Raw genomic sequence first — 12,948 nt, 5'->3', positions numbered from 1 at the left:
ATTTATGTTGAGGAGTATCATCTATTTCCATGTGCTTTCTTAACCAGTGGTCCTTGGTGGCAGATGCAGCTCTGGCCCCAAAACTGAAGGAGATGGAGAACATAGCATGTTCTCCAATGTCTGCCTGCCCTACATGCGAAGGTGGTTGAGGAGGAACAGAGGACTTCTAACTCCTCCTTGTAAAACTGTGCCTGATGATGGTGTTTATGACTCGCTTTCAATAGGCTGTCTCATATCCTTGATCTGGTGTCCTTGATCAGGCATCAGGTTGATGTAAATCAAGCTGCCCACACGCACCTTGAGCTGTAGAGAGCATAAAATCTGAGTCATTCTGATACAAATACAAAACTTTCTGACATCAGAAACAAAGAAAACAAACTCAAGTACTTTGGCATTCAGCTATTTAGAAGTTGCTTTAAAATATACCCTCCCCCTCCATTTCCTAAATTAAGTTGCGATTTATTTCCAAAACCCTAATTAATTTTAGTGGCACAAAGTGACTGTGATTTTTAAACGTATTCCATTGGTGCGCAGCTGTAATTCTAGCAAACACCGTTCAATTTATGTTGCTTTTTGTCAGTTCCTAATAAATGTTGTGAATATAAAATGTATCTAAATTTCATAGTCCTGCAAGCTGTCATTATACAGGATTGTGGGAGTTGGTTGCACATATTAGTGAGGAAAGTAACTTTTTAATTATTTTTTTTTTTAGTGTGGTGGTATTGTTCAAAACTGGGGGCTGGGAAGCTGCAGAGCAATATAGACTCCATGGCAAATAGTTGTCATTTTAACATTTATTTCCATCAGATAGGTGTGAGGGATGTACCTATGTATTGTCACATGAATAGTTGAGATTTGATATTGTTAGTGCATTTAGCCTCCGCCTTGCAGCAAGGCTTTGTATAGCTTAGCTCAGTTTTAGAATACTTTTTGCATTTGCTCATTTGATGACCTAGTATGCTGGGGAACTTGGCTGCGCAGCTAATCCGTGGTGAATCGGGAGATCCAAAAAGGACCACTTGAAACAGCGCGTGGAATAAATTCGTACAGATTACAACAGTTCTGTAATGCACTCATGTCATAATTTCTTCACTGAAACGAGATTACTGAAACAAGGTTTCCACTTGAAATAAAGCAGCATTCATGTAGTCTTCATTTGAATGCACTCACTAAGTAGAAGATAATATATGGCACAGCATATGCAACTGTCCGGTATCTTAGAGAGTGTCTGAGAGACAGAAGCTCCGCAGAAGAATTGTTTCATGTAGTATAAAGAGGTGGATACTGACAGCTACTAAAGTAGAACTGGATAACGGTAGTGATATTCTAGCTTTCAGGAAAGCGTCGTATAAGAAAGAGAACAGTGGAATAATTTTCAAATGAAGCATGAAAGATTACTGCCTGCAAAAGTTGCTCTTGATGGTCATGCAAGAGTGAACTACACAACGATTTTGTAATGTCAGAAAAATCTCTTTCTCTTCCATTTTTGCCTTGTTAGATTAACTCTTGTTGTTCCATCTCCAATTCCTACCTTGCTTGAAAATTTTCTGGGTTTTTTCATGTTTATCATTCCTCTAAAGAATCGCCACCTTTGAAAGCAAAAAAATTTTATATGTAGTTGTCTTCTTGGAGAGGAAGCATCTAAACATCTTTTGACAACCCAAGACATTGGAATCTGAACCTTAAGCTCCAAGACTCATTGTCTGAAAAAAACAAACAATGCAATATAGGTAGCAGATGACAAATGAAACAGTTATTCTGGATGTGTAAAAGATCTTTATCTACTAATTCTTTCTATTTTGATGCAGTGAGTGTTGCAAAATAAGAGAGATGGAAAACAGTGTGGTGCGAGTGTCATAAGAAGCAAAATACATGATATATCTGAGTGTTCTCTCAGCTTTTGCATCTCACAAGCTTGTATCTGAAGACTGAAAATAATTTGCACTGGAAAAATCACTGGAAAATTTTCATTTTACTGCTGTGATCTGGATCTGCTATAAATTGAAGCTGTTCAAAGCTATCAGGATACGTATTTCACAAAAATCAATGGCATGTTCTGACCCCCCAGTTTGGAACAAGAGAAAAATTTGAGGAGTTTAAAAATAATTGCAGTACAGCTTGTGTTCTAAAATGTCATTTCTTGTCTCTTTCTTCTCATTTAACAGAGTGCAGAACAGATCAGTGCATTGTGCCGAAACTTCCAAGAAGTCCAGGCAAGCGGTATGGAAGGACAGAAGGACAACCAGGATCCACCTCCACGGCCACTGGCTCGCCACCTTTCTGACGCAGACAGATTGAGGAAAGTCATCCAAGAACTTATGGACACTGAGAAATCTTATGTCAAGGTACAAAAAAAAAAAAAAAAGAAAAAAAAATCTGGCTAGCTACAGCCTTGTTTTTGAGGCTGACCATGATTTATGGATGGTCTTAATCTACTTCATGCTTACCTTTGTATAAGCAGCCCTCTACAAGGGCCGTAACCTACAAAGTTCACTTATCTAATTGTTCCTGTTGTTTTCAACAGATTTGCTCCTGTAATAGCGGCTGTAGGATTTGATCTAGCAGCTTTAGTTCTAGTCAGTTTGTATTTATCTTGGAGACCAGTAATTTGTGGGGAGTAGAAACCTGCAGTATGTTAACATAGGGATTTTCCAGGGGATGTTTCCATAGTTTTCAAGATGAAAATAAATCTGGTAGAAGAAAAGAATAGAGTCTCCTACAAATTAGAAAAAAGGTTTAATTGTGGAAAATTGTGCGTAATTATTTTCAAATCAGCAAAGCTAAAAGGCACAGCTCCAGTTGGTTGTAGCATCACACATATGTTATTTCTCCTCTGACTGATAAGTCCATAATTTGTTAGATGTATGTCTCTTCTTTTTATAAACCCCAAATTCATGTGACTGGATGCCAAAAGAAACACGAAAACATTGATTTCATTGACATTGATTCATTGACATTGATTTCATTCATCACGGAGGAATCATCTACTTTGCTGGATCTCCAAACACATACTTACAGATATTGGTACTTGCTGCAATAATGTATATGGAAAAGAAAAGAAAACACTTTCAGTCTGTTGGTATTATTACATCCACCAATACACTAATACAGCCGTATGCTGTAAAGCTCGAGGAAGCTTTACAGAACATGAACCCTCCTGTGTGCTTCTTATAGAGGAATCGCTTGAACAAAGGCACGAGCATGGAAGTCACCGACGTGTGTGAAATTTTGCACCAGGAAAAATCCTGGCAGGTTGCACGTACTCGTTATGGCGTTCTCAGGGAAATGCTCATTATTCCTTCTCCATAAGAACTTCTGCCGTTTCTCTCCTTGAGGTCGGAGAGCCCTGCAGTGGTCCTTAGCCCTGCCATCATGCTTTAGGGTGGGATAGTAGGTCTTCAAAAGGGGCACCAATTCTTTGAAGAAATGGCCAAAAAAGGCCCTAATCATGTGTCGTCCGTGTCCCCCCCAACAACATAACCAAACACGTTAAATACCTGATAGGATTTTTAAATGTTACGTGTCTTTCTGGATATTACTACTGATGTTTAAATGAGTGGCTATTTATATGGTTTATCTAACATGCACGATTAAAACATTCAAGGTTGTTCATAAAGACGGACTCTTTAGAAATCCATCATCTGTAACATTTTCTCCTCATGCTATACTAAATATAATTTGTTATAATCAATTTGTAAAGCCTTAAAGATGAAACAAAACCTTTACACTGAAATCAATTTGCGTCTAATTTAGCAATGACTTCAGTGCTAACATCATACAGCTGATTTTGTTGCAGAAAAGGAATTGTATCTCTAGTTCATTCCTGAAAATTGCCCCAATCCCACAGTTGTCATATAAAGAACAATTTCAAACTGTTACATAAAAAGTGAATAAGTTCTATTTCTTGCAGGACTTGAGCTGCCTCTTCGAGCTATACTTGGAGCCCCTTCAAAATGAAACCTTCCTAACCCAGGATGAGGTGAGGGAATAACTGAAAGATGTGCTTTTCATTCCTTTATGGGTTAAGACCTTGGCATTTGGGTTTTTCACTGCTGAGAGCATGACAGAAAAAGCAAACAGCGAACATAACAATAGGAATTACACCAGTCAGTGCCTTTCTGTCTGGTGTGTGCGTCACTTCTTTTTTTAAAAAGGTAATTGTTCTTCTGACTTAACTCCTAAGAAATCTTTGCTTTTGTGTAGGGGTTTTTTTTATAAAACCCGTTTGAAAAGTATCAGTGAAGATGTTACCGTCCTTTGCAACCTCTTCGTGTGTCACATCTCCTTCATAGATGGTTTTCTCAAGACCACAGTTAGGTGCATGGGGTGCTGTTCTTCATAGCCTGATGTTGTTCACAGATGGAGTCCTTGTTCGGCAGCCTGCCAGAAATGCTGGATTTCCAAAAGGTGTTTTTGGAGACCCTGGAAGATGGAATAACTTCTTCCTCAGATTTTAATACACTGGAAACGCCATCCCAGTTCCGGGTAAATATTTCATCATTTAATACTTGGTAGTGTGCCTGCAAATGTTTGTGAAAATCTGGCTTTAAGAACTCTTAAGTTTCATATGGTTGCTTTTACGTTTGAAGCTTTACTTTGGATTACAGACATCTATTCAGCAGTGAAAGATAAGTGCTATTTTTCATGGTTTTATCCTCCTCCTTCCCACGGCAGAAGATGCAACATGAAGATGCAGAGTAGACTTTGAGCATGCTACAAACTAGCAAAGTTTATGATGCAGAACTCCCTTGTAGAAAAGTTATCGTCACTGGGCTCAATTCTGCCCTGCGCTCCTCCCTGCTGTGCCCAGTTCACCCACTACAGACTGGGAGCTTTTGCTGTTAAGTGCTGCATGAGTTGCCCGTGTTGTGAGGTCCAAGAAGAGGACCTACAAAGTGTAAATGGCTGCAGGCTATGCCCTTGCTGTGCTGTCTCACTCATGGTGGCACCACGCAGGACCTGCCCTAACTGTAAGAAGTAGGTTCCCCGGACATGGAGTCACTGCCACAGGACCAGGCGAAACTGCTGGCAGGTCTCCTGGACACTTGCTGCCTTTTGTGGAGCAAACATTGATTAAAAAGAGGGGAGAAGGCTGCTCTCCTCCTCCCCTCCTCTTCCTCCCCCACTACTCCTCTTTCTTATCTTTGCTTTGGCAAGCATTTTTCTAAAAACATCTCCCTCGTGATTCAGTCCCTCCCACACCTTCCCAACCTCCCCTTCATCCAAGAGCATCAGAGGTGCCCTGTAATTACCACCTGCCTGAAAGAAGGGAAACAGTTGGAAAGCAATCCTCTGTGTTTGTTTTACACTGTCCCTTCGGGCTTTGGCACTTTTGTGCCTTGCTTACTATTGCTCATGTTTTTTCTCAGCACAAGATACCCTGTTATGTGTCTGTTGATATTTGTTCCTGTGCTGCTTGAAAGATACAGCAAGACTGAGTGTCTGCAGGGGTCTTCCCTGCTCAGGGAGAACGGAGAAAATTGCAGCCTTTGCCTAAACAGGCTGAACTCTATGCCCAGAAAAATACAGAAACTGGAGTTACTACCAATAGTATATTCATGATTTTTTCATACATAAATAAACATAGGATATGTATAGAAAGATAGCAAATAATCACAGCGTTAAGCCTCTGTGTTATCTGCTTGAACATTTCTTTAGAATTCTAGCAATGGATTAATATTTTGCTTGTGTTGATTTCAGAAATTGCTGTTTTCCCTTGGAGGCTCCTTTCTGTATTATGCTGACCACTTCAAACTGTACAGTGGCTTCTGCGCAAACCACATCAAAGTTCAGAAAGTTCTCGAGAGAGGTAATTTATTGTTTTCATTGTTGTAATTCATTTGCATGACTTTAAACTGCAGTGAACTGCTGTAACAAATCTTCTCGACTTGCAGAGAATCCTGGTACAAAGCAATCAGGTATCTTTCAATAGGAATAGCAAAGATCTGTGGTGCTGCTGAATATGGTATAGAACCGAAGGGATAAGATTCCTTTCGTAACATCCAGGCAGCCTGAGTAGCTACAGAAACATCTTTCAAAAGTCTGCAGATCCAGTTCTGCTCCAAAAAGAAGCAACAAATGGCAAAATAACTGAGGAATTACTTCCTCTGCCATCACTTTATTAATTTGATGCAGAAGCAGCCTGCAGTGCAGTGGGAAAATTACACTGAGCAATAATGTCACCTTGATATAATTGCTCTCTTAGCTTTTATGTATGTTATTTAATGCAGGAAATTATTATGAAATGAATAGTGTAAACTACTTCGTTTGAAGTATTGAAAAGGGCGAGGCTTTTGGTGCTGGTTACAAGTTGCAGTTCTGTGCTTTCAAGTTATTGTAGCTTCTATGACTTCCCTGTTCAACTGACCAACTCTCTTATTTACATCTAGCCAAAACAGATAGTGCCTTTAAGGCCTTTCTGGATGCTCGAAATCCCACAAAGCAACACTCTTCCACGCTGGAGTCCTATCTCATAAAGCCTGTTCAGAGAGTGCTAAAATATCCTCTGCTTTTAAAAGAGCTGGTGTCTCTGACAGATAACGAGAGTGAGGAGCACTATCATTTGACAGGTAACTTCTTCCTTTCTTCTACAGGAGTGAATATGAGTTAAGTTTTATTTCCAGTCCCTTCTGAAGATGCAGGTAGCCTTTCTGGTAGATGTCACAGAATTTATCAAAACCTCGAGAGAATTTCCTCTCTTCTTAAAAATTATAAGTAGCTTTTTTGTGCTTTTAGCAAAAAGTCCTGCTTGGTGTGTCCAAATCCCTTTGAGAGTAGATATGGCCAGGATTTGCCATGACAGATGGGGTCTTTCTCCTCAGTTCTTGCGCAAGAGAATGTCAGGTCATAGTGATGCTTTCCCCCACCTCCCCACCCCGCCTTGGGAAACACTGACCAAAGCTCCATCTTGTGGTTATTACTCAGTTCTTGCAATGTGACAAAGTTTAACCATGCCACAGAAGGAAGTTTTAGTTGTTTGAGTTTTGGCTGTCACTCTTTCTTGAATAGAAGAGATCTGTGTCAAAGCTTTGCAGTCTTCCCACGTAGAAAGGCGTGTCTGTCTAATATATATTAGAGTTGATTGCTTTTCTAGGCTCACATGCTTGAGACCTCACCCTGGCAAATTCCAGTTCAGGTCTGTCAGCACCTGGTGGATGGAAGTCTGGAGATTTGTTTTATGGATTGATTGTCATTTTAACAAAATAGATTCAGGCAAAATACACTGTCAGCGAAAGTCGTGAGGCTGTTACTGACTTCAAAGGGAGCTTCTCATACTGCTTCCTTGCCCTTACAACCAAGCTGGGGGTGACTTACGTGCAGGTCAGGATGGATGCCAAACTGCTAAAAGGCTGACCCATTAAGAGCTGGCAGGACTGGAGAAACTAAGTGCCCTTCTCCAACTTCTTTCTGAATCAACACAAAAGTCCAATGAGATCTAGTGTCATTCTTGCTTAAAAAAAAAAACAACACAGAAAGTAAACAAAAGCTGGCAATGGCAAATGGTTGCAATCCATGAGGAACTTGTATGACCTAGCACTGTATTTCTTTGTCTGTTCTGTGGTAAGCCAAATGCAATTTGTTTTTTGCATATTGCCAAATGCAACATGTTTCTATTAAAGCTCATCAGGTGACTTCCCCTAGTACGGGTGTAGATTACTCTAGAGACCCTAGTGGCCCCGTGTATACAAGGTGTAAAACCTAACGGTGTTTACTGTCATGTTGATGGGAATGTTCATACATCTGGGGGCTCCTCACTGCAATGTTTATTGCAGCCGTCTCAGGCACTTAAGACACCAGACGAGCATTTTTTCACTTACTCTGAGTAGGAAGCGTACCTTCTACCGTTGCTGTCAGAAAGCACTGATGTAAAGCTAGAACTCTGTTCACGAAACCTCAGGAACACTGTGTCGTTTTGCCTGCCTCAAGTGGAATTCATTAAAAAATGTCATGTTTAGAAAATGCAATTGAGTTACATAGCTGTCTCTGAAATTTTTAAACCTTATAGAAGCGCTGAAGGCAATGGAAAAAGTAGCAAGTCACATCAACGAGATGCAGAAGATATATGAAGATTATGGCACTGTATTTGACCAACTGGTTGCAGATCAAAGTGGAACAGAGAAGGAGGTAAGAGAAGGAACATGTTTTATTCACTCCTGAAGCATTATCTCGCTTGCCACTGGATGTTTTATCTCTTCCTGAGGTACTTTTGGGAACTTATTTGTGCTGGGCTTCCTCCATTCTCCTTTAATATTTTGACTTTCATTTCATATCTGCCTGTCAAGTTCCTTTTTGTCAGTAGGGTATGGTAAAATTTTCAGACAGCTGCCAGAGCCGCCTTCCGGACTGACAGGGATTGCAAGCAGGAGCAGACATAATTCTCAGTAGGAAAAATCCGCCTCTTCTCAAGTGTTGCAGAGATTATCCATGCCCCAAGGCATTCAGATTTTATGCTATAGAGTTCTTAAGTTCTTAAGGTATTTTTTTTCACCCGTATAAATGAAAATGGCAATTTGAGGGGTTTCACATGAAGGTTTGTTATTCTCATTCTCTACAGTTGCAGTGCTGAGGCATCCATGGGTATTTGTCAGAGCAAAAACCATTAGTTAAACAGACTGTGCACACATCTCCCAGAACTGGGGCAGCAAGGTCTCAACTTAGCTATCTACATCAAACGGTTACTAAGCAGAGCAAATCCGGAAAGGTGAAGATCAGACAGGAGAAATGTCAGCTCGGTTGTTTTATTTCCTCCTAGTAAAACCCAAATTGCCCCCGTTGGCTGCCTGGTTTCCCATCGTTTATGGTGAAACAAAACTTGACAGCCTGGGAGTTTCTTCACAGTGTTACGTTGTGTCCCACAGAAGAAAGCAGCCTCAGAGTACAAGACCTCCATTAATTCTGCCATTGGCATTAATACTAATTACTCTATAGAAATTAAAGATACTTTAATGGTATCTCTCTATAAAAATTAACTATATAATAACTATAATAACTATATATAACTATATAATAACTCTATAGAAATTAAAGATACAGTCTCACCTCCGTGCCTGGCAAGATCATGGAGCAGATCCTCCTGGAATCTCTGCTAAGGCACATGGAAAATAAGGAGGTGATTGGAGACAGCCAACATGGCTTCACCAAGGGCAAATCGTGCCTGACAAATTTGGTGGCCTTTTACGATGCTGCCACAGACTTCGTGGACAAGGGCAGAGCAACAGACATCATCTACCTGGACTTATGCAAAGCATTTGACACTCTCCCGCACGACATCCTGGTCTCAAAATTGGAAACCCATGGGTTCAATGGATGGACCACTCGGTGGATAAGGAACTGGCTGAATGGCCGCACTCAAAGGGTTGTGGTCAATGGCTCGATGTCCAAGTGGTGGTCAGTCACAAGTGGTGTTCCTCAGGGGTTGGTACTGGGACCAGTGCTATTTAACATCGTTGTTGGAGACATGGACAGTGGGATAGAGTGCACCCACAGCAAGTTTGCCGATGACACCAAGCTCAGTGGCGCGGTCAACACGCTGGAGGGAAGGGATGCCATCCAGCGGGACCTGGACAGGCTTGAGAGATGGGCTCGTGCAAATCGCATGAAGTTCAATCAGACCAAGTGCAGGGTCCTGCACCTGGGACTTGGCAATCCCAGGCACAAATACAGGTTGGGGATAGAATGGCTAGAGAGCAGCCCTGAGGAGAAGGACTTGGGAGTGCTCGTGGATGAGAAGCTCAACATGAGCCGGCACTGTGCACTGGCAGCCCAGAAAGCCAACCGCATCCTGGGCTGCATCAAGAGAAATGTGGCCAGCAGGTTGCGGGAGGGGATTCTACCCCTCTACTCTGCGCTCGTGAGACCCCACCTGGAATACTGTGTCCAGCTTTGGAGTCCTCAACACAGGAAGGACATGGACCTATTAGAACAGGTCCAGTGGAGGGCCACGAAGATGATCAGAGTGCTGGAGCACCTCTCCTATGAAGACAGGCTGAGAGAGCTGGGGTTGTTCAGCCTGGAGAAGAGAAGGCTCCGGGGAGACCTCGTAGCAGTCTTCCAATATCTGAAGGGAGCCTACAGGAGAGCCGGAGAGGGACTCTTTGTCAGGAAGTGTAGTGACAGGACAAGGGTAACAGTTTTAAATTGGAAGAGGGTAGATTTAGATTAGATATTAGGAGGAAATTCTTTACTGTGAGGGTGGTGAGGCACTGGAACAGGTTGCCGAGAGAAGTTGTGGCTGCCCCATCCCTGGAATTGTTCAAGGCCAGGCTGGATGGGGCTTTGAGCAACCTGCTCTAGTGGAGGTGTCCCTGCCCATGGAAGGGGGGTTGGAACTCGATGATCTTTAAGGCCCCTTCCAACTCTAACCATTCTATGATCTATTATGTACTGTTATAATTTAATATAGGTGACAGAGCTTTCCATGGGAGAACTTCTGATGCACTCTACAGTTTCCTGGCTGAATCCTTTCCCATCACTGGGCAAAGCGAGAAAAGACCTTGAACTTACAGTGTTTGGTAAGTGTCTTCCTTAGTGACTCTGCTCTTTCAAATCTAAAGATTACCACATTAAGTCTTCTCACAAGATGAAAGCCACCATCTCCTTTCTCTGTAGCCATCAGAAAATATACGTAGTTATATTTCATAATATGAGAAGTGAAAAGTTTCCATTCCTTTGTTTGCTGTTTGCTCTGTGAAGCAACCTCAGTTGCTCTCCTACCTATATGTAAACTATGGAAATCAGTGATTTTCAAGAGATGATATTCTCTTTAGAAAAATCTGCTAAACCAAGCTTTCAAAGGAGGCTGGTAGGAAAATGGTGATTTATTCTACTCTGGGGAATTGAGGCTAACCTCTGCTTTACAGCTACAGCATCAAAATCCCCGTCCAGATTATTTTAATAGGAGAAATGAATGTGGAAATGAGAGCATGCAACCAAGAGTTTTATTTAATAGTATTTATATGATTAATCATTTAATAATTGCCTAAGTAATTAAATCTTCCAGCGAAACATCTTAGGCACTTGTCCATTCCTTTAAAATATTATTGGATAAACACCTACAGAACAACTCAGGTTGATGAGAGACAAGTTTCTCTTAGGGCTGTCGTGAATTCCTTATCTGGGAAGCACGACAGGGTTGGGGAGAGGATGCTTCCAACAGAAGAATAAACAGGTTCCTTGGATGAGCTTCGCAGTGATCCATGAATGCCAGACACTTCCTGGCAGGACACGTATGAATGAATGGCAGACTACTCATCTGCCACTCGGGAAACCCAGTTTTATTCTCATTTCAAACCCTGTGTGGGCAGCTTAGAAAATGCACCTACTGTGTGGAACTGAGGGAAACTGCCGAGCTCTGGGGTAAATGCTGTGCTCACTATCGCTTCATGTAGGGATGAGACTCATCTGCGTGCTGTTCCCCCTCTCTCCTCTTCCAGGGGAAGGAAACGTGGACGCATGAGCAAGGATAGAGCTACACTGCCCTTGAGTTCAGTCTGGGATCCAGGACTGCTCTGCAGAGCCTTCCCTTGGTTCAGCTGCAGCTTCAATGCCCCCATATTTTTGTTCCTCCTTACAGATGAGAGAGAATACGTCCCTGCCTCCCCAGAGGCTGAAAGATTAGATAACGTTAGTGAGACACTCCAGTTGGGTGTTGTGGAAGCCAGAGAATCCCTGCAAATGGAAAAGCAGGAATTGAGATGTTTGAGTTCCCCACTAAGCCAATGCTGAACTGCGGGAAGAACAGAATTCGTGTCCTTTTTCACAGCCCTGTCTTGCTACAGGCCCTTCACTCTGCTTGAAAATGTCCACCAATTACAAAAAGAAAATCTGAAGCTTTACATCTAACGTACACCTGCTGTATTTGTTTACGTGAGGACTGCTTCATGTACAGGAGACAGGCTGCTGGTAGTTTCAGAATAAAGGTGCAGAATGGCTTCATCCTAAATGTTCAGAACCAAACCTGAGGCAAGACTGGTGCCATTGCCTGAGCAAGTGTAGGAGGAAAAACCCAGTTGTCATTTTAACACAGGGCAGGTGCTTTTCAATCTGTTTGCTTATCTCATCCTTCACATTCCTGTGACTACGATCATCGGCTTCTCCAAGATAGTATTTTCATTGAATATTACACCTGTAATTAACAGTTTTCCTTTTTCTCTTTCTTTTTTAGTTTTTAAGAGGGCTGTAATACTGGTGTATAAGGAGAACTACAAACTGAAAAAGAAAATGGTAAGTCTGGCCTCAGTGGAGGCGGTGGGTGTTTACGCACAGCATCCTGCTGCGGTGTGAGATGGACCACACTGGTGTTGAGGGGGCGGTGACTGTGGTGAAACGCCACCTTCCCTCGCTAGGCTGGAATTCCAGCTATCCCAGCTAAAACAAGTGCTCAGTGTCTGTGTGGCAATAAATATTTTTTGTTATTTATTAAGCAGCAGCATCTTTGTGTGAGCCCCATGTCAGTTCTGTCAGGTGGAATATGAAACACTGCCATAAAGAAATCATTAATTCTTCCAGATGGCGGTTACCATGGCCTACCTTAACGCAGTGTGGAGGTTAAAGACCTCTGTTTATAGACCCTTGATCACCTGGAAAGAAAGGAGAAGGGACATTATTAACACAACCTCCCTTGGCCCCATTTACAAAACTGGAATGCTGAAGTCAAGTAACAAGTTGTATATCCTGAGTTCCAGCAGGGAAGTTCTGCACCGTGCTTATCAGAACAGATGGAGGGGCTCTAAAAGTAGCAGCAGCAGCTACATGATTAATGTATTCTGCTAATCAACAGTCTGCAGGTTCCTTCGCGGGACACTCATTCCCTAGTAGTACTTATATGCAAAGTATTATTTTTATCCATTAAAAACAAGTGCTTTTGAAAGCTGAAGCAATTACAAATTCCAAAGGTTGTGTCTATCACCATTTCAACTACATTTGCAAGCACATATTAGGGTACTGAAG

At 41.9% G+C, this 12,948-nt stretch overlaps 1 protein-coding gene across 2 annotated transcripts in view; it reads left to right on the top strand.

Annotated features, from left to right (window-relative positions):
- TIAM2 (TIAM Rac1 associated GEF 2) overlaps nucleotides 1-12,948 on the top strand; it is a 92,706-nt gene that overhangs the window by 74,945 nt on the left and 4,813 nt on the right. For both annotated transcript variants that reach the window (XM_074162195.1, XM_074162188.1), the window contains 8 exons: nucleotides 2,166-2,345; nucleotides 3,911-3,979; nucleotides 4,360-4,485; nucleotides 5,701-5,809; nucleotides 6,390-6,569; nucleotides 8,006-8,124; nucleotides 10,403-10,511; nucleotides 12,164-12,222. In XM_074162195.1, the coding sequence (XP_074018296.1) occupies nucleotides 2,166-2,345; nucleotides 3,911-3,979; nucleotides 4,360-4,485; nucleotides 5,701-5,809; nucleotides 6,390-6,569; nucleotides 8,006-8,124; nucleotides 10,403-10,511; nucleotides 12,164-12,222 (951 nt within the window). The remainder of the gene's footprint in view (nucleotides 1-2,165; nucleotides 2,346-3,910; nucleotides 3,980-4,359; nucleotides 4,486-5,700; nucleotides 5,810-6,389; nucleotides 6,570-8,005; nucleotides 8,125-10,402; nucleotides 10,512-12,163; nucleotides 12,223-12,948) is intronic.

Source organism: Numenius arquata, chromosome 2, assembly GCF_964106895.1.
Source record: "Numenius arquata chromosome 2, bNumArq3.hap1.1, whole genome shotgun sequence".
In the NCBI taxonomy this organism is placed as follows: Eukaryota; Metazoa; Chordata; class Aves; order Charadriiformes; family Scolopacidae; genus Numenius; species Numenius arquata.
The sequence above is the reverse complement of the archived record's forward strand: the minus strand, read 5'-3'. Positions and strand labels throughout refer to the sequence as shown.